The sequence below is a fragment of the Syngnathus acus genome, chromosome 12, assembly GCF_901709675.1.
Source record: "Syngnathus acus chromosome 12, fSynAcu1.2, whole genome shotgun sequence".
Taxonomy (NCBI): Eukaryota; Metazoa; Chordata; class Actinopteri; order Syngnathiformes; family Syngnathidae; genus Syngnathus; species Syngnathus acus.
Genome location: NC_051097.1, coordinates 3,568,876 through 3,589,195, shown reverse-complemented (window position 1 = coordinate 3,589,195; position 20,320 = coordinate 3,568,876). Strand labels below are relative to the sequence as shown.

Below are 20,320 nucleotides of genomic sequence, written 5' to 3'. Positions count from 1 at the left end.
CGTGTCCATGATTTAGAGAACAAACATCAGGCAAGCATTACACAGTTCCTTAAGGGTCATTAAGCTATTTAGGCCACATATCAAAAGACATTTATTTTGCAGTGCACAGAAATACATATTGAATCGTGAAGTTGTAGCAACCTCTGTTATTATCTTATATCAGCGTATCTGTTATTGTGGCTAGGCGGGTTTTGTGTCTTTTGACCCTATTCCTTCACAACTTTGATGGTTCATCAGGTGTAACCCGTCATAAGCCATGTGACACAAACCACGGATGGAATTCTCACGGCTCCAAATGCTACAAGAAGATAGACGCAACCAACGGTTGGCTGGGAGCTCGTCACGACTGCCTCTGGGAGGCCGGCGACCTGGTCTCCATCACTTCCGAGGAGGAGGAAAAGTTTGTGAAGTCGCAAATGGGCGACAAGCCGTTCTGGATCGGACTCTCCAATTTGGTGAGACGGAAGCGCAAGCGGCTGTTGTATGGAGGTAGCCTTGGGTCAAACGTTTTGAATTTGAACAATTGCTCTTAAATCTCTGTTGGCGCTCAGTACTGTCACTCAGAACTGGGTATTTCAATATAGATTTGTCACGGGCATCAATTCTAAGGCTGCCAATGTCATGACTATGCCGTATTGAGGTGTCAAATTCCATTTGTTTTAGTTCCTACGTTCCCTGAGAGCGCTGTCTCTGCGCAGTGGTTCCAATTAAGCCTTCCACTTAAGCTGTCATTTGTGATTCCACGCCCCGCCCCACGCCAGATTTGGGATTACAACTCAAAAAGATTTGAACCTGAATAAAAAAGATCCCATTCTGAAAAAACAACAGGAGTTGATCCTGAAAATAATTGCGAATCTGAATACATGCAACTGGAAAAAAGATCTCAAATCATGAAAATAAATTGCGGTGAAACCTGAAAATAAATACTATTTTCCAAAATATTACCAAGGCGAACTCAAAAACACTTTCAAACAAGTGTTTTGTTTTACTACATTGTTTTATTTTTCTAGTTTTAAGATCAGCTCGTTTATTTTCAGATTTAAGTTTGATTTTTTTCAAGTACATACGAGTTTTTTCAAGTACAAAACGTTTGACCCCAATCTACAAGGGATATTTAACATCAAATCCTTTCGATGAAGCATACTGTCGGCGAGCTTTTGGTACGCCATTGACAACGGGATTGGTTTCGGCAGGTCTGCGACAAGGACAGTTGTCAGGTTTTCGGAGCGGGAGAAAAGAGACTGAACTGGTCCGACACTGGTGTGACGCCGACCTACACCAACTGGGACTCGCGTCAAGATGGAAGGTAAGAAGATCACCTCTTTGCATCCTGTGTCAGGTGGGATGCACGTTATCTGAGGACGTGAACGAGGGAAAAAAACACCAAATTGGCACGTTTGTCGGATGTGTGTCTCATTTTTCCCGACTTTTCTCAACAGCTCCGACGATGAATCCTGCGCGTACGTCAACCAAGGTGTGTACTCGAGCAGTGGGCGTGGAAAGTGGAGACATGGCTCGTGCAGATCCTCATTGGCGTACATGTGCGAGCGGTCGCCCGACGGTAAGTCCACACGTCCGTTGCGATGTTGACGCTGAAAGGAGAAAAGTGCAACCACGCCGTATTTCTGCAGACTGCCCGGACGTATGGCCGTGTTCCTACAAAGACTTGGGTTACACTTACAGTCGAGTGGAGAGTGAGTGGCAGCGACGCTCCTTTTGACACCAGCGCCCTCTCGTGGTTTTCTGATTAGTTTCTTTTGGCTTTCAGCTTCCGACTGCGACTCTGGCGAGTTCCTGTACAAGGACTCTTGTTACCATTTTGAGGGGAGGGAAGTTAATTGGCAAGCGGCTGAAGATTTCTGCGAGGAAGAGGGAGGTCTCTTGGCCAGCGTTCACTCAAAGGTTGACGGACAGTTTTTGGCTGGTGAGCACCAAGACAAATTGACCATGCCAGCAATCGTCCCGCTATTTTTCACCACAAGTGTTTGTTCTGTTTTCGTCAAGCTCACCGGCGAATGGGATGGTATTCTTGGCTGGGACTCAAGAACAACAGTGGCAAATTTGAGTGGCGCGACGGATCATCTACAGTAAGTGACACGTTTGCAACGGAGGTCTAAAAAATTGTCACTTATGAAGCTGTCATGTTAGAAGGCAAGAGTTAAAAAGTGTCATTTTAGTAGAATAGAGTTGATTGAAATAGAAGGAAAAATCTGACAAGAATGGTCTCCCTGTCAAATAGATTTGACTTTGACTTGTATTGAGTCATGTTACGAGTGAAAAGATGTCTTAGATTTCTGAGGATGACCATTGTAATTTACAAGGAAAAAACAATGACGTGCTTTGTAGAATCAAAGTGCACCATTCATTTTACGGGGAGACATTTTTTTATTGAAAAGTTTCAATCAGAAAGTTGGAAGGGGGTTGGAACATCGCAACCATCTTATTGTGAGAAAGAGTTTGTGAAAATAAATTTGAGCGATTTGAATCAATGAAGTGACTTTGAAGGAATGTGGTGGGAAGCCATCCGAGCAACCGCAACACCAAACACGCTCGAGTCATGTCCACTGTCGTCCGCAGGATGATGTCCTGTGGCAGCTTCCTAAAAACTCAGGTGACTGCTCAAAATTGAATGATTATGGAGTAGTTGAGCTCGACCGTTGTACCATTGAACTTCGTCCATCCATCTGTCAAAAAGGTCAGAAAGTCACAACCTCTCATTTGCCCTTTGTCTTCTCATAGCCCTCTCATATTTGACCCCTCTCGCGTCCTTGCAGGCAAGGCCAGAGCTACTGTTCCGCTTCTTTCGGGTCCATCATCAGGATCAGGTGGGTGTCCCAACCTGCAGCCCACATGGAGAATTTTGCTTGCTCTCAAGTGACTCGAGTCTCGCTTGCAGGCAAGAGTGCAAATTGCGGCTGGTGGCGGGAGAACCCCGCCAACGAGGTCGATTGATTAATTGTATTACTGAATAAAAGTAACTCGTTACCGGGAAAAGCGTTACGGTTAAAAAAAATCACATAACACAATACATGCACGTTTTTGCCTTAAACCTCAATCAATATTAAAATACATTTTGATATCGCCTCTTGAAAATTCTTCAGCGGTCCTGTTGTGACTACTGATGGAAGTGCGTCAGTCAGCATGTATGAAACACTGGCTCTGATTGGCTACAGGCCATGACGCAGCCTTAGCCAATTGCTTACTGACTTAATTAACCTGAAAACTCCTCACTTGCCTCAAGCTCTCCCACACGGCCTGCAGATGAAGGTGGCGCTAAAGTCCCCACACAGTGATAAACAGTGATAAAATCGCTTTGCTTTTTCTTTGGGGGGGGGGGGGGGGGCGGTCCGCCCCCCACATGACATGCCGCCCATGTTGACTGCGCACTGAATTTCCTTTGTTCTTTGACATGTGCAAGAGTGCTTGAAATTATTCAGCATCTTGAAACTGGTTGATAAATATCTCGTGAAAAAAATTGCCTTGTTTATCTATTGGGACAGTATTCTTTCAGACTAATAGCCCTAAATGCCCACCTAAGTCTTGTCAGTTGGGGATTGTCAGCTATACAGGTGACTTAATCTGTCAAAAACTGATATAAGGTTAAAGTCCCAAAAGTCCCAATGATCGTCGTCACACACACATCTGGGTGCGGTGAAACTTGTCCTCGGCATTTTACCCATCCCTGTGTGATTTTGATCCATCCCCTGGGGGAGAGGGGAGCAGTGAGCAGCAGCGGTGCCGCGCTCGGGAATCATTTGGTGATCTGATAAAGGTGGCAATGCACTTCATGCCTGTTTGCTGAATTTCTGGTTTTCACCAAAGGTTGAAAAATGACCAAGGCAACTTTGCTGTTTCATCAGGATCGACCGATCATGAGGCAACATGTGACACAGTCAACGGATGGAGTCCTCACGGCTCAAACTGTTACAAGAAAATGAGCACAACCAACGGTTGGCTGGGGGCTCGCCACGACTGCTTCTGGGAGGGCGGCGACCTTGTCTCCATCACTTCAGAGGATGAGGAGAAGTTTGTGAAGAAGCAAATGGGCGACAAGGCGTTCTGGATCGGAGTCTCCAATCTGGTGAGGCGGAAGCGCAAGTGGGCTTCCTACTGGTACTCGAGTGACAACCAGTATTGTTTTTGGCAGGTTTGCGACAAGGACTGGTGTCAGTTTTTTGAAGCGGCAGAAAAGGGGCTGACTTGGTCCGACACTGCTCTGACGCCGATCTACGCTAACTGGACCTCGAGTCAAGACGGAAGGTAAGAGAACACCTCTTTGCGTTCTGTGTCAAGCGAGATGCACGGGGAGATTTTGGAACCCCTTTCCAAAAATGGGTAAATATGTGATGAGGTTTAAAAGAGCTTTTGTTTTCTTTTTATCGGGAAAGAGGAAAATAAACTCCAAATTGGCACGTTTGTCAGATGTGCGTCTCTCGACTTTTCCCAACAGCTCCAATGATGAATCCTGCGCGTACGTCAACCAAGGTGTGCACGTATACAGTCAGCCCGGCAAGTGGAGACGTGGGTCGTGCGGATCCTCATTGGCGTACATGTGCAAGCGGTCGCCCGGCGGTAAGTCCACACGTCTGTTGCGATGTTGATGCTGAAAGGAGAAAAGCGCAACCGCGCCATCTTTCTGCAGACTGCCCGGAGGGATGGCCGTGTTCCTACAAAGACTTCGGTCACACTTACAGTCGAGTTGAGAGTTGAGTGGCAGCGACGCTTCTTTCTACACCCAAACTGCGTCGTCGTGGTTTTCTAATTAGTTTCTTTTGGCTTTCAGCTTCCTACTGCGACTCTGGTGAGTTCCTGTACAAGGACTCTTGTTACCATTTTGAGGGGAGGAATGGAACTTGGCAAGCGGCTGAAGATTTCTGCAAGGAAGAGGGAGGTCTCTTGGCCAGCGTCCACTCAAAGGTTGACGGACAGTTTTTGGCTGGTGAGCACCAAGACAAATTGACCATGCTAGCAATCGTCCCGCAATTTTTCCTCACAAGTGTTTGTTCTGCTTTCCTCAAGCTCACCAGCGAATAGCATGGTATTCTTGGCTGGGACTCAAGAAGAACAATGGCAAATTTGAGTGGCGCGACGGATCATCTACAGTAAGTGACAATGTGTGCAAGGGAGATCTAAAAAGTTGTCACTTTGCCCTAATGAAGCTGTTACGTTAGAAGGATAAAGTTGAAAAGTGTCATTTCAGCAGAACAAAGTTGATTGAATCTGGAAACATCGAACAAGAATGGTCTCCCTGTCTAGATTATATAGATTACAAACTGAAAGTTGGAAGAGGTTGGAACATCGCAACAATTCTTATTGTGAGATAGAGTTTGTGAAGATTAATTTGAGCGATTTGAATCAATGAAGTGACTTTGAAGGAATGTGGTGGGAAGCCATCCGAGCAACTGCAACACCAAACACGCTCGAGTCATGTCCACTGTCGTCTTCAGGATGATGTCCCGTGGCATCTTCCTAAACCTTCAGGTGACTGCACAAAATTGACTGGTGCTGGAGAAGTTGAGATCGACAGTTGTGCTTCTTACGATCGTCCATCCATCTGTCAAAAAGGTCATAAAGTCACAACCTCTCATTTGCCCTTCTCATTGCTCTCTCATATTTGACCCCTCTCGCATCCTTGCAGGCAAGGCCAGAGCTTCTCTTCCGCCTCTTCCGGCATCAGCATCAGGTGGGCGTCCCAACCTGCAGCCCGCATGCAGAATCTTGTTTGCCCTCAAGTGACTCGAGTCTCGTTTGCAGACAAGAGTCCAAAGTGCGGCTTGTGGCGGGAGAACCCCGCCAACGACTTCTGCTACCTGATCAACGACATGGCCACCAAGACCTGGAAGGAGGCGCGAGACGAGTGCGCCCGCCGCAGAGGCAACCTGCTCGCCATCACCGACTTACAGGAACACAACTTCATACACGGTAGGTCGTCCTCAGTCTGCTTCGCTTTTTGGCGCAGCCGAAGTACTTAATGAAAGAATCCATCGAGAGACCACCGACTCACGTCAACATTTTGCCGAGTTTCTGTCATTCCAAAGGATAGACCAAAAATAAGCTTGTGACCCCCGCCAACAAGGACCCAACCCAGACGTCACCATCACTTCGTTTTAGTTAAGCGTTTTGGACTCGCATCTGTAAGATGCTTCAACCTTCTGTTCTGTATTTACCTTTGACCCAAAGGGCTTCTGCCAAGCGGTTCCTCTTTGTGGTTGGACGCCAGCGACATCATTGTTGAAGTCGGCAGCGAGCAGTCTTACGAATCCTCACCGAGTTCCGTCCTTTTGGGCGCAAGTGGGTCTAAAACCTGGCCGATGTATGAAGGAACGAAGGAGCGCTGAGCATCTGTGGTCTCCTTCAAGGTAACCCTGGTGACCCCCCCGGCCGACGCTGCAACTCCTTACTCCATGGCAAGGGCGGCATAGAAGTTGTCGATTGTGAGAAGAAGAGCGGCTACGTCTGCAGGAGAAGAGGTAAGACGAGATGCTCGGCCGGGAGGACCAAAGTGGCAATTGTAACGTTTTTGGTCTGATGTGAGTGGTGATGCAGGTGACGCAATTGGCTGAAACTGAATGAATAATTTTAGTAAAGAAGACAAAAAATCCCAAAATGTTCCCTCAGGCATTCAGACATGTGAAATGACCAAAGGGTGGCACGGCTTCGGCTCCAGCTGCTACAGGAAGATGGAGACCACCAACGGTTGGCTGGGGGCCCGTTACGACTGCGTCTGGGAGGGCGGCGACCTGGTCTCCATCACCTCGGAGGACGAGCAAAAGTTCGTGATGGAGCAAATGGCCGACAAGCCGTTCTGGATCGGACTCTCCAACCTGGTGAGACGGAAGCGCAAGTGGGCGTTCTCCTGGTACTTGAGTGACAACCAGTATTGTTTTTGGCAGGACTGCGCCGAGGTCTGGTGTCAGTTTTTTAAAGCGGGAGAAAAGAGGCTGACTTGGTCCGACACTGCTCTGACGCCGATCTACGCTAACTGGACCTCGAGTCAAGACGGAAGGTAGGAAGGTCACCTTTTTGCGTCCTGTGCCGGGCAAGATGCAGATGTTTGTCTCGTTTTTCACGCCTTTTCCCGACAGCTCCGACGATGAAACTTGCACGTACGTCAACCAAGGTGTGCACGTAGACAGTCAGCCTGGAAAATTGAGACATGGCTCGTGCAGATCCTCCTTAATGTACATGTGCGAGCGGCCGCTCGACGGTAAGTCTGCACGTCCGTTGATGTTGACGCTCAAAGGAGAAAAAGAATGCAATCAGGTCGTCCCCCTGCAGCCTGCCCGGATGGACGGCTGTGTTCCTACAAAGACTATGGAATCGGCTACAATCGAGTGGAGAGTGAGTGGCAGCGACGCTTTTTTTCACACCTGCACTGTCTTGTTGTGGATTTGTAATCCATGTGTCTTGGTGGCTTCAGCTTCCTACTGCGACACTGGCGACTTCCTGTACAGGGACTCTTGCTATCACTTTGAGGGGACGAAGCGAACTTGGGAGGCAGCCGAGAGGTTCTGCGAAGAATGGAACGGTGGTCACCTGGCCAGCGTCCAGTCACTGGTTGATGGCCAATTCTTGGCTGGTGAGCTTCAAGACAAACTGCCGATCCCAGCTATCGTCCCCTAGCGCTTCGCAATGTCTGACATCATGCTCTTCTTGTGCTAAATCTCCTCGCTTCTTTGATATCCTCAAGCTCACGTGCCATATGCAGGAGGAGTGCAATCTTGGGTGGGACTCAAGAAGAACAAGGACAACTTTGAGTGGAGCGACGCAACACCTACGGTAAGGGAAACGTTTACAGCAGTCTACAAAAGCTGTCATTTGCTCAGAATGAAGGTGTCATATCGGAAGCCAAATTTTACAGAACAATGTAAGAATGGTCACCGTGTTACAAAAGAGATAAACATTGAAGGTGTGAATCAGCTGAAGCATTAACAAGGACAAAGTTATGAAATGATGAGAATGAAAGTGAGTGAAGTGAAAAATCAAAGTGCAGAATTTCAGAGGTTAAGGTTAGACATTTCTGAGAATAAAATGACTGGAAAAGTTCGAGTATGAAATTCAAGTTGTGATTTAACTGGAAGAAAATTGTAAAATGAATTCAAGTCATACTGTAGGAAAGGGTTGAGAAAATATTGATCAGTGGGAGGAAAAAAGGACTCATCATTTTGGAGGAAATGCGGTGGGAAGCAAGCCCAAACGCACCAAAGTCACTTCTGGCGTGTCGTCGGCAGGGCAACATTGTGTGGGTGCCAAACGGGCCGAAAGGGCGTGGTGGCTGCTCTGCCTTGTCGCCGACTGGTCAACTTGAGGATTGGTCCTGCACCGAAAGTCGGCCATTCATCTGTAAAAAAGGTCCGAAAATGACGACCAATCACTTTGCCCTCTCATAATAATAATAATAGAATGCACTTTACATTTTAAGGTAAATCTAAGAGTGCTAATGACTCCTTTCTTTTCCTTTCTTGCAGCCAAGGTCCAAGAGTTTCTTCTTCCTCCGCCGGCAGGTGGGCGTCCCTCCCGGCAGTCGACATGAGGTCTGTTGTCACCGGTTTGCCCTCAAGTGACTCGAGTCTCGCTTGCAGGCTGGAGTGCAAAGTGCGGCTGGTGGCTGGACCGATCCTCCTCCTCCGACTTCTGCTACCTGATCCAGCACAAGCCCACCAAGACGTGGCAGAAGGCGCGAGACGACTGCCTCCGCCGAGGAGGCGACCTGCTCAGCATCGCCGACTCAAATGAACAGGCATTCACACAAGGTAGGCTGTCCGTCCGTCAGGTTGCCGTCAGGGCTGTTGAATTCCCCCAACATGGGCAGAGCGCCAGACCTCACATGCATGCATTTGGTTTCCTCGGACAACCGCGAATATACTTGAATATACGATACTGCGTGGCCACCAGTCAGCGAGCCATCAGCGAGCAGAGCGCCAACAGGAATGTCTCAAACTCTTGTTGCATATTTTACCATTTACCTCCAAAGGTCTGTACACTTCTCTGTCGAGCGCTCCCTCTCTGTGGTTGGGGGCCAACAACAAGATCATGAAAGACGGGAGCGAGTGGACTGACGGATCCCCGTTCGGTTACATGCTCATGGACAGAGGTGTGTCCAAAACCCAACCGATGTTTGCCTGCGATGTTGCGGTGAAACGGAGCTGAGCATCTGTCATCTCCTTCCAGATGACCCCGGTGACCTCTCTGGTGCATCCTGTCTTTCCTTACTCACAAGCAACGGCCGCTGGAAGTTTGACGATTGCAGGAAGAAAAGGGGCTACATCTGCAAGAAAAGAGGTAAGACGTGGCTACGCTCAGTGGATTCTCACAACGTGCTGACTCGAGTCTTTGGCTTTTGTCTTCCAGGAATCCCGGCAAAGCCTCAGCAGCCTCTTCCTGGTAAGTCTGGTGACTTCAAACGATGCAAAACAAAAATGACATGACGATGCTTGTCTTTATTTTTACTTTACTTTCATGGTGTAAAGAATTCGGGCTGTAAGCTAATGAGGGTTATGCAAGATCAGCTCGCAGTATAGTGACTATACCATGGGTGACTATTCTATTAGCTAAATAATCATCTGTAGTAGCCTGAGTTGAAAATTGCACTAAGATATGTATTATATAAATATATTTATGCGCGATGCAGAAAAATGCGACATGCAGGGAATGCAGAAATGTGTGTGTGTGTGTGTGGGAGGTGGGGTATAACCTCCAACCTGCCTCTGGAGACACCCCCGTCTAGAACAGCCAGTGCTTTGGGAAGTAGCCCTCCTCATTTGAGGTGATTTTAATGGCCCATTATTTCAGATTTTGTTTAAGAAGAATATGTTCGCCAATGTCCTGAGTTGAATGCACTTTTTCATTGGGGTGGCCGAGGGGGGCCCTGCATCAGCTGGGGTGGCCATATGACAACCAGGGATGTGGGGGTTGATGGTCAAGTGTACAATCCTAATAATTTACTAAATGGAATTGTTTTATTTGACAAAATTTACTTGTACAAGATAAAATGTGCAAACCATCACCTGAATTCTTTAGAAAACACTCGCATGCTCGAGAAGGCTCCTTTGCTCTGGAGCGCCTCTGCGTGTGTGTGGGCGGAGATGAGGGGCACAGAGCAGAGGCGCACCTATCAGTGCAGCGCCTCTGTTAATGATCACACGTGAAGAGACAGCTGTAAATAAATACATGAAATAGCAATTCGAAATAACTTTTCTCCTGTCGCTTTGGAGGTCCTTTTGGTGCATACGCAGCATATAGTGCATTTTCCCCACTGAGATTTTGCCAAAAGCAAAAACAAATGGGAGCATAATTTCAGCCAGTTTTTTTCAATGTTTTTTTTTTTCCTCTTAAATGTTGACTAGCTAGCCTATTGCGCTGATGGAATAGTGATGCGTTACAAATGTACAACTGAGCATGAGATCTTTCTTGTGTAACTACCTGAAGAAAAAAAACAGTGAGCTCTAATTGTTCTGTAGCTGTGTTAAAAAAGACGTCTTCCTTTGCATAGATTGCAAACGTATATTTTGGTGATAAATGAAAATAAGAAAAGTTGAACGTGGACTCTTGACCTGTAGCGCCATCCTGTGGGCTGCACATGAGTAAAAAAAAAAAAAAAAAAACATTTTTCTCTGTCCGAGGGGCAGAATGACAGAAGTGGACTGAATTTCCTCCGTTTTTTGACATGTGCATCATTCCTTGAAATCATTCAGCATCTTGAAGCTGGTTAATGAATGTCTCGTGAAAAAATGTGCCTTGTTGATTTTTTTGTGACTATTATTTCAGGCTAATAGCCCTAAATGCCCAAGTCCTTTGTAAGTCTTGTCAATTGTGGATTGTCAGTCATGCAGGTGACGCAATTTGGCTGAATTAGGTGGCGTGCCTTCTTGCTTGTTTGTTTGCTTGCTTGGTTGAAAAATGACCATGGGAACTTTGATGTTTCATCAGCTTTAACCCATCATGAGCCAACATGTGACACAGTCAACGGATGGAGTCCTCACGGCTCAAACTGTTACAAGAAGATGGAGACCCCCAACGGTTGGCTGGGGGCTCGTCACAACTGCCTCTGGGAGGGCGCGGACCTTGTCTCCATCACCTCTGAAGACGAGGAAATGTTTGTGATGGAGCAAATGGGCAACAAACCGTTCTGGATCGGACTCTCCAATCTGGTAAGTGCAGGCTGCTGTTGGCTCGCTATTGGTACGCCATTGACAATGAGTTTGGACTCTGCAGAACTGCAACGAGACCTGGTGTCAGTTTTTTAAAGCGGGCGAAAAGAGCGTGACTTGGTCCTACACCAGTGTGACGCCGACCTACGCCAACTGGGACCCGCGTCAAGACCAGAGGTAAGAAGATCCCCTCTTTGCATCCTGTGTCAGGTTGATGCATGTTGATATTTTCAAATTGCTTTCTAAAATATGCGCACGTGACGAGGTTAAAAAAATACATATATATGTACATATATATAGATATATCTATATATAGAGTTTTGGGGAGTTTTCATCAGAAAAAAAAGGCAAAGGCAAAACCTCCAAATTGGCACGTTTGTCGGATGTGTCTCGCTTTTTCCGACTTTTGCCAACAGCTTCAACGATGAATCCTGCGCATACGTCAACCAAGGTGTGCACGGAGACAGTCAGCCTAGCAAGTGGAGCCATGGCTCGTGCAGATCCTCATTGGTGTACATGTGCGAGCGGTCGCCCGACGGTAAGTCTGCACGTTTGACGTGATGTTTGAAAGGAGAAAAGCGCAACCATGTCATCTTTCCGCAGACTGCCCAGATGGATGGCCGTGTTCCTACAAAGACTTAGGTTACAGTTACAGTCGAGTGGAGAGTGAGTGGCAGCGACGCTTCTTCTGACACCCGCAGCCTCTCGTTGTCGTTTTCTAATTAGTTTCTTTTTTCGTTTAACACCTACTCCGTCTCGCTGTGGTTTTCTAATGAGTTTATTTGGGGTTTCAGCTTCCTACTGTGACTCTGACGAGTTCCTGTACAAGGACTCTTGTTATCACTTTGAGGGGACGCCTAAAACTTGGCAAGCGGCTGAAGATTTCTGCAAGGAAAAGAGAGGTCTCTTGGCCAGCGTCCGCTCACCGGTTGACAGACGATTTTTGGCTGGTGAGCGTCAAGACAAACTGACCAATCATCCCGCCATGTTTCATAACATCGTCACAAGTGCTTGTTCTGCTTTCCTCAAGCTCACGTGCGAGAAGGAGTTCAACCTTGGCTGGGACTCAAGGAAAGCACAGCCAAGTTTGAGTGGCTCGACGGATCATCTACAGTAAGTGACACGTTTGCAACGGAGGTCTAAAATATTGTCACTTATGAAGCTGTCATGTTGGAAAGCAAAACATTAAAAAGTGTCATTTTAGTAGAACAGAGTTGATTCAATAGGGAGGAAACATCTGACAAGAATGGTCTTCCTGTCAAATAGATTTGAATTTGTTGAAAAATGTCCTTTAGTTTGATGGCTAAGAATTGTGATATACAAGGAAAAAAAACCAATAAAAGTGCACCATTCATTTTACAGGGGAACTTTTTTCAGACTAAAAGTAAACAATTTAGGGTTTGGAAAGTTTCAATCTGAAACTCAGGTTGGAATATTGCAACAATTTCTATTGGTTCTGGAAATGATGATAATGGTGAGCAGAAAAACAGATTTGAATCAGTGAGGTGACTTTGAAGGAAATTTCGCAGGAAGCCATCAGAGCAATTGCAACACCAAACACGCTGTATCCTCTGCAGGACAACGTCACAAAGAACCTTACTCAAAATGCAGATGACTGCGCAAAGTTGAATGAGAATGGAGAAATTCAGCTTGAGGGTTGTACTGGCCTTCGTCCATCCATCTGTCAAAAAGGTCAGAAAGTCACGACCTCTCCTTTGCCCTTTGTCTTCTCGTTGCTCTCTCATATTTGATCCCTCTCGCATGCTTGCAGGCAAGGCCAGAGCTTCTCTTCCGCTACTTCCGGCGTTGGCATCAGCGTCAGGTGGGCGTCCCAGCCTGCAGCCCACATGCAGAATCTTGTTTGCCCTGAAGTGACTTGAGTCTCGCTTGCAGGCAAGAGTGCAAAGTGCGGCTGGTGGCGGGAGAACCCCGCCAACGACTTGTGCTACCTGATCAACGCCATGCCCACCAAGACCTGGAAGGAGACGCGGGACGAGTGCGCCCGCCTCAGAGGCAACCTGCTCGCCATCACCGACTCGAACGAACACACCTTCATACGAGGTAGGCCATCCACAGTCTGTTGCGCTTTTTGATGCAGCTGAAGTGCTTGATGAAATAATCCATGCGGAAGAAAGTTAAATCGAGAGACCACCGACTCACGTCAACCCAGACGTCACCATCACTTCGTTTCAGTTAAGCGTTTTGCACTCGCATCTGTAAGATGCTTCAACCTTCTGTTCCGTATTTACCTTTGACCCAAAGGGCTTCTGGCAAGCGGTTCCTCTTTGTGGTTGGACGCCAGCGACACCATTGTTGAAGTCGGCAGCAAGCAGTCTGACGAATCCTCACCGAGTTCCGTCCTTTTGGGCGCAAGTGGGTCTAAAACCTGGCCGATGTATGGAGGAAGGAAGGAGCGCTGAGCATCTGTGGTCTCTTTCAAGGTAACCCTGGTGACCCCCCCGGCCGACGCTGCAACTCCTTACTCAGTGGCAAGGGCGGCGTGGAAGTTGTCGATTGCGAGAAGAAGCGCGGCTACGTCTGCAAGAGAAGAGGTAAGACGAGATGCTCGGCCGATTCTCCCCAATGTGTGTCGACAGACACATTTTCTGTCTTATGTGAGTGTTGATGCAGATGACGCATTTGTCTGAAACTGAGTGCGTAATCCCCAAATGTGTCCTCAGTCGTTCAGACATGTGAAAGGGCCAAAGGGTGGCGCCGCTTTGGCTCCAACTGCTACAAGAAGACGGAGACCACCAACGGTTGGCTGGGGGCTCGTTACGACTGCGTCTGGGAGGGCGGCGACCTGGTCTCCATCACCTCCGAGGACGAGCAAAGCTTCGTGAAGGAGCAAATGGGCGACAAGCCGTTCTGGATCGGACGTTCCAATCTGGTGAGACGAAAGCGGTAGAATACGTTGACTCTCCACTGGTACTTAACTGTCACCTGGGATTGGTTTCGGCAGAACTGCGACGTGGCCTGGTGTCAGTTTTTTGAAGCAGGGGAAAAAAGACTGTCTTTGTCCGACACCGGTGTGACGCCGACCTACGCCAACTGGGACTCGCGTCAAGGTAGAAGGTAAGAAGCTCACCTCTTTGCGTCCTTTTGTTGTCAGGCGGAACACACAGCGAGATTATGGATCCCATCTGCGAATTTTGAGAGAGCACACGTATTGATGAGAAAGGAGGAAAAGCCTCCAAATTGGCACGTTTGTCGGATGTGTGTCTCCTTTTTCCCGACTTTTCTCAACAGCTCCGACGATGAATCCTGCGCGTACGTCAACCAAGGTGTGCACGTAGACAGTCAGCCTGGAAAGTGGAGACATGGCTCGTGCGGATCCTCATTGGCGTACATGTGCGAGCGGCCGCTCGACGGTAAGTCCGCACGTCCGTTGCGATGTTGACGCTCAAAGGAGAAGAAAATGCAATCATGTCGTCCTCCTGCAGCCTGCCCAGACGGACGACTGTGTTCCTACAAAGACTATGGAACGGGCTACAATCGAGTGGAGAGTGAGTGGCAGCGACGCTTTTTTTCACACCTGCACTGCCTTGTTGTGGATTTGTAATCCATGTGTCTTGGTGGCTTCAGCTTCCTACTGCGACACTGGCGACTTCCTGTACAGGGACTCTTGCTATCACTTTGAGGGGATGAAGCGAACTTGGGAGGCAGCCGAGAGGTTCTGCGAAGAATGGAACGGTGGTCACCTGGCCAGCGTCCTCTCATGGGATGAGGGCCAATTCTTGGCTGGTGAGCGTCAAGTCAAACTGCCGATGCCAGCTATCGTCCCCGAGCGCTTCACAATGTCTGACACGATGCTCTTCTTGTGCTAAATTTCCTTGCTTCTTTGATATCCCCAAGCTCACGCACCATATGCAGGAGGAGTGCAATCTTGGGTGGGACTCAAGAAGAACAAGGACAACTTTGAGTGGAGCGACGCAACACCCACGGTAAGTGAAACGTTTAGAGCAGTCTACAAAAGTTGTCATTTGCTCAGAATGAAGGTGTCATATCGAATGGCAAAAGTTCCAAGTGAGGACAAATGTTACGAGAAGAGATAAACATTGGATGTGTAAATCATCTGGACCGTTACCAAGGACAAAGTTGTGGAACTATGTGTGTAGTATTGTAATTTACAAGTGTAATGCAGGTGAGGTGAATCAATGACCCAAGATGAAATAAGTTTACAAAATGTATTAAGTAACCAAAAAAGAATAACTGAACCTCGAGATGAAATAAGTTTACAAAATGTATTAAGTAACCAAAAAAGAATAACAGAACAAACGAAAAAGGACAGCAGGCAGCGGTGTATGTGAACAACTGTAAAAAGTGTGTCACTAAACAATTAAAACTATGTTCTAATCCAACTCCTAAATTCCACATACCTGACAGGTTGTACACCCACACCCAGTCACTCACACACCACGCCTCGACCACCAATCGACCCTGTCAAATGAAAACACATTTACCACAAATAATCATACCACAATACTGAAACACTAAAACGATAATTACCAGATTAGCACGCTTTGCTCCACACACCGAACTGCGTGGGCCCAGCGATCTCTCTCGCCATCCACACAAAACTGGCACCTCGCCGCAACATGGGAATTCCTATTAGTACCCTGTTCCCAGAGTGAAATGAAAAAAAAATCATTGATGATCAAAGTGCAGAATTTCACGAGTCAAAGTTAGATATTTCTGAGAATAAAATGAGTCTGAAACGCAAGTTGCGATTTAACTGGAAGACAGTTGTAAATTGATATAAAAGTCGTTCAAAAATGGATGAATGGATATAATGTGAGAAAAGGATCGAGAAAATATTGATTCGTGGGAGGAAAAAAGGAGCCAAATGTAGCGGGAAGCAAGACCAAACGCGCCAAAGTCATTTTTGGCGTGTCGTCCGCAGGGCAACATTGCATGGGTGCGAAACCGGCCAACAGGACGTGGTGATTGCTGTGCGCTAACGCCAACTGGACAAGTTGCGGACTGGCCCTGCACCAATAGTCGGTCATTCATCTGTAAAAAAGGTCCGAAAATGAAGACCACTCACTTTGCACTTCCGTGTGCTCCCTCTATCTAAGAGTGCTAATATGTCCTCTCTTTTCCTTGCAGCCAAGGTCCAAGAGTTTCTTCTTCCTCCGCCGGCAGGTTGGCGTCCCTCTCGGCAGTCGACACGTGGTCTCTTGTCACCGGTTTGCCCTCAAGTGACTCGAGTCTCGCTTGCAGGCTGGAGTGCAAAGTGCGGCTGGTGGCCGGACCGATCCTCCTCCGACTTCTGCTATTTGATTCAACGCAGGCCCACCAAGACCTGGAAGGAGGCGCGAGACGACTGCCTCCGCCGCGGAGGCGATCTGCTCAGCATCACCAACTCACATGAACAGGCCTTCATACAAAGTAGGCTGTCCGTCTGTCAGGTTACCGTCAGGGCTGTTGAATTCCCCCAACATGGGTGGAGCTCCAGACGTCACCTGCATTTGTTTCCTCGGACAACCTTTAACAATTAGTCATTCAAATCACGTGCATGTTCATCAATACTACCAATGAGCAGTTGGTGTATCTTTGCTCCCCTCCCGGAAGAAGCCGGCAGCGAGCAAAGCACCAACAGGAATGTTTCAAACGCTTGTTGCACATTTTACCACATATCTCCAAAGGTCTGTACACTTTTCTGCCGAGCTCTCCCTCTCTGTGGTTGGGCGTCAACAACAACATCACGAAAGACGGCAGCGAGTGGACTGACGGATCCCCGTTCGGTTACGTGCTCATGGACGGAGGTGGGTCAAAAACCCAACAGATGTTTGTCTCAGATGTTGCGGAGGAACGGAGCCGAGCATCTGTCGTCTCCTTCCAGATGACCCCGGTGACCTCTCTGGTGCACCCTGTCTTTCCTTACTCACAAGCAACGGTCGCTGGAAGTTTGACGATTGCCGGAAGAAGACAGGCTACATCTGCAAGAAAAGAGGTAAGACGTGACGACGTTTGGACGATTCTCACAATGTGCTGACTCGCACCTTTGACTGTTTTCATGCAGGAAATGCGCCAAAACCGCCGCAGCCTCATGACGGTAAATCTTCTTAAACTGTGGCTTCAAACAATGTGAGGCAAAACCAACATGACAATGCTTTTGCAGGCTTTAAGGAGATTGTTGTCTGCCACAACCATTCTGCTGACCTCGTATGTGAGGGTGAGGGTCAGGAGCAAGGCCGCATCAGCATCCAGTCCGCCTTTTACGGTTGGCGGAGTGATGACGTTTGCTTGGTGGACAGCGACTCGCACGACGACGGTAAGACCTGAGAAGCCACCGTTTTGATGCCGCCAATTAAGACATTTATTTTTATTGGCCCTTAAGCCTACCTCTGAAGGTTCATTCAGCGTGTTTCGCTCGGTCTCGTGAAAGTCTCCAAAGAACGTTGGCACGCTACGGAACGTAATGAAAATGAACCGATTGCTTACAAACCGTTCCGATGCCAGAATAAGTCTGCATGCAGAAACGTTCATCGTGCAGAAACGAGCTAGTTTGGTTCGAGTTTGTCTTGGTGAACATCATTGCTCATCAGGCCCACTCAGACTCACCGGTGTGTTGTAACTTGCAGAGTACTGCACAGTGGAAGGCATCCTCCCTCGCTACAGGAAAATGTGCAACAGCCACCAAAAATGCCACTTTGAGCTTTTGGAGGACGATTCCTGCCCTGCAACCTCCACGTATCTGGAGATGGTCTATAGCTGTGAGCACAAAGGTGGGCTTTACGTCTCGTGATCTTCTGCTCTGCAATCCCAAGGAACAATGCAAGGAGTCCCACGAGGGCACAGATGGGCAGATTTCTTTTAATTTGGCCTTTAAGCATCCGTTCCAAATGAAAATGACTTTTGGCTGTCCTCAGTATGTCTTGACAGTCTGGGCATCGCAGACGGGAGCCTCGCAGACTCGCTCTTCAAAGCCTCCTCCTCGATGGAAGACGCCACCCCAGAAAAAGCCCGCCTCAATGGAGAGTTCTGCTGGAAGCCGTCAAAAGATCGTAGGCAGATAATTGACAGCTTGGCACCGTGGTCTCCTGAGCGTTCTAATGTCTTGTCCCCTCCAGCCGTCGGCAGCTGGATCCAGGTGAACCTCGGTTACATGAGAAAGGTGACGGGGATCGTGACCCAGGGGTGTGATAGCGCTAATATTGGCTCCTGGAACATCCAACTTGAGATGCAGCTGAGCGTTAATCGGAGGAAGTGGACAAAACACCCAGACGGGAAGGTGAGTGCAGGGACAATCGAGTTGACCTCATCCTCCAAAATTGTCACAACAAACAAGCAAACATCCTATTTCTAGTTCATCGGTGGTGGGACTCATCTGCTTGAGACCCCGGCATTTGCTAAGTACGTCCGCATTTTGCCGCTGGAGAGTCATCCAGAATTTGGCCTCCGCTTTGACATCTTGGGATGCGCACATGACGGTGAGCAACACAATCTACTGCTTTGCTTGCCGAAAACAACAAGCCCAAAACAATGAAAAATGATCCCGCCTTATGTGTGACAGATGCGATGACCTGTGCCAGACAGTTCAACAGCCTCCACTTGACCGATTCGATGACGTGAGTCACACTTGACACAATGTTTCATGACGATGACCACCTGTCATCAATTTCACAACATACGTGTCTTCTGCAGGTTCTACTGTCCACCTGGGTGTGCCAAAGACAAACACTTTGTCTTTGGAACATTGGTCTACTCAGAGGTACGCGATTACCTCACCCACCAGTTGAGTTCTTGTCCGTGACTGCAACTTTGTGTAAACGCAGGACTCGCACATCTGCGCGGCCGCTATTCACGCTGGCGTCATTCAGAACGACATCGGAGGAGATTGTATTGTGATGCGAGCTCCCAAACAGCAAGTCTACACGGGCTCCACTGGGAACGGGATCATCTCCAGACAGTGAGTGGACAACTTTCACAGAAAAGTCCCATGAAGAGCCACCAGCTAATTATCGCTTTACTATTTGCAGTTCGGACAACCTTCCGGGTGATTCTTATACGTTTGCAGACGGAGGTGAGTTCAAAAACCATTTCTTTATGTCACGCCAACTGTTGATGACAACTAAAACTCACACGGGGTCTCGCCTGCAGAGCCCAGATGCTCGGCACCTGACTGGGAGGAGTTTGCGGGATTCTGCTACAAATTCTTCGAGGACAAAAAGAACTGGGATGATGCTCAACTGGTCTGCCGTGGTTTTGGTGCCGAACTGATGTCGATTCGCTCCAAAGTGGAGCAGGCGTGGGTTAAAAGTGCCTCTGAGTTTGGTATGCATCCCAACGATTAATTAATTAACAGTCTCCGTAGAACGACCGAATGGGTGGAATATCTGAGAACTAGATGAGAGCTTTGTTCCCATCCGTCCTCCGCAGAAACCAGCGATGTCTGGACCGGACTGAATGACCTGGTGCTTCCCGGCATGTTCGTGTGGTCGGACCGCCACGAGGTGACCTTCACCTACTGGGCCGCAGGAGAACCCAACCTACGTGTTGTCCTCAGCAAGCACTGCGTGGCTCAGTTATGGCAGGTGGGTGCTCAAATGAGCATTTGGAAGAATACCTTTGCGTTCCACTGAAATTGATGGTTTTCTTTCAGACTGGAAGATGGAAGCTAATGTCTTGTGCCCAAGTCAACAGCTTCCTGTGCAAAATGCCCACAGTACGCTTTCCAATGACCTCCTTGAAGCCACAGGTGGCGCAGTAGAGTCCACCTTGGTGACAGCCTCGCTGTGTCAGTTCCCAATGGCCCAAGACCACTCGATGCCCATGGAGAAAATTGACAACGGCGCCCCCCAAGCAAGTCATCGAAGAAGAAGATTTAATGCCCTCCCAAAATTGTAATCAGAACACATCTGCATAAGTGTGTAGCATTTAGCTTAGCCGTTATTAGCCAACTCGATGTCGTGTCCGGATGAAATGTGAACAAGCATTCTATGTTCACTAACACTCGACTCTACTTGGGGCCTGTTTGTCCTTCTATTCTTTTTTGCGCGCTTGACAACTTTGACTGCCTTTTCGTAAACAAGGTCACTCACTCAAAAAGCAAAACACATTGTACAGAAATTCCAGTGCTTTCAATGAGCACAATCGTAAGAATGTGAGAGACAAGAATAGTTTTTAATCTTGAATGAAAGTCCAAAGTCAGTATTGTTCTTTGT

The 20,320-nt window shown here is 48.0% G+C and overlaps 1 protein-coding gene and 2 long non-coding RNA genes across 3 annotated transcripts in view; all 3 read left to right on the top strand.

The window, feature by feature from the left end:
- LOC119131662 (lymphocyte antigen 75-like) overlaps positions 1-16,227 on the top strand; it is a 1,013,224-nt gene extending 996,997 nt beyond the window's left edge. Inside the window, exons 19-38 of the mRNA XM_037266296.1 lie at positions 9,172-9,282; positions 9,352-9,384; positions 10,930-11,150; positions 11,215-11,327; positions 11,567-11,688; positions 11,754-11,816; positions 11,945-12,100; positions 12,181-12,263; positions 12,728-12,842; positions 12,922-12,972; positions 13,044-13,211; positions 13,413-13,523; positions 13,592-13,702; positions 13,832-14,040; positions 14,113-14,225; positions 14,400-14,521; positions 14,594-14,656; positions 14,736-14,894; positions 15,006-15,094; positions 16,054-16,227. Coding sequence (XP_037122191.1) covers positions 9,172-9,282; positions 9,352-9,384; positions 10,930-11,150; positions 11,215-11,327; positions 11,567-11,688; positions 11,754-11,816; positions 11,945-12,100; positions 12,181-12,263; positions 12,728-12,842; positions 12,922-12,972; positions 13,044-13,211; positions 13,413-13,523; positions 13,592-13,702; positions 13,832-14,040; positions 14,113-14,225; positions 14,400-14,521; positions 14,594-14,656; positions 14,736-14,894; positions 15,006-15,094; positions 16,054-16,227 — 2,387 coding nt within the window. The remainder of the gene's footprint in view (positions 1-9,171; positions 9,283-9,351; positions 9,385-10,929; positions 11,151-11,214; positions 11,328-11,566; positions 11,689-11,753; positions 11,817-11,944; positions 12,101-12,180; positions 12,264-12,727; positions 12,843-12,921; positions 12,973-13,043; positions 13,212-13,412; positions 13,524-13,591; positions 13,703-13,831; positions 14,041-14,112; positions 14,226-14,399; positions 14,522-14,593; positions 14,657-14,735; positions 14,895-15,005; positions 15,095-16,053) is intronic.
- LOC119131773 lies at positions 2,674-5,976 on the top strand. Its single transcript, XR_005099705.1, has 3 exons — positions 2,674-2,695; positions 5,639-5,683; positions 5,755-5,976. It is a non-coding gene; the product is annotated as an uncharacterized LOC119131773 (long non-coding RNA).
- Positions 16,228-16,256: 29 nt separating the features above from the next.
- Positions 16,257-17,108, top strand: LOC119131767. Its single transcript, XR_005099700.1, has 4 exons — positions 16,257-16,295; positions 16,374-16,541; positions 16,799-16,918; positions 16,996-17,108. It is a non-coding gene; the product is annotated as an uncharacterized LOC119131767 (long non-coding RNA).
- Positions 17,109-20,320: the final 3,212 nt, after the last annotated feature.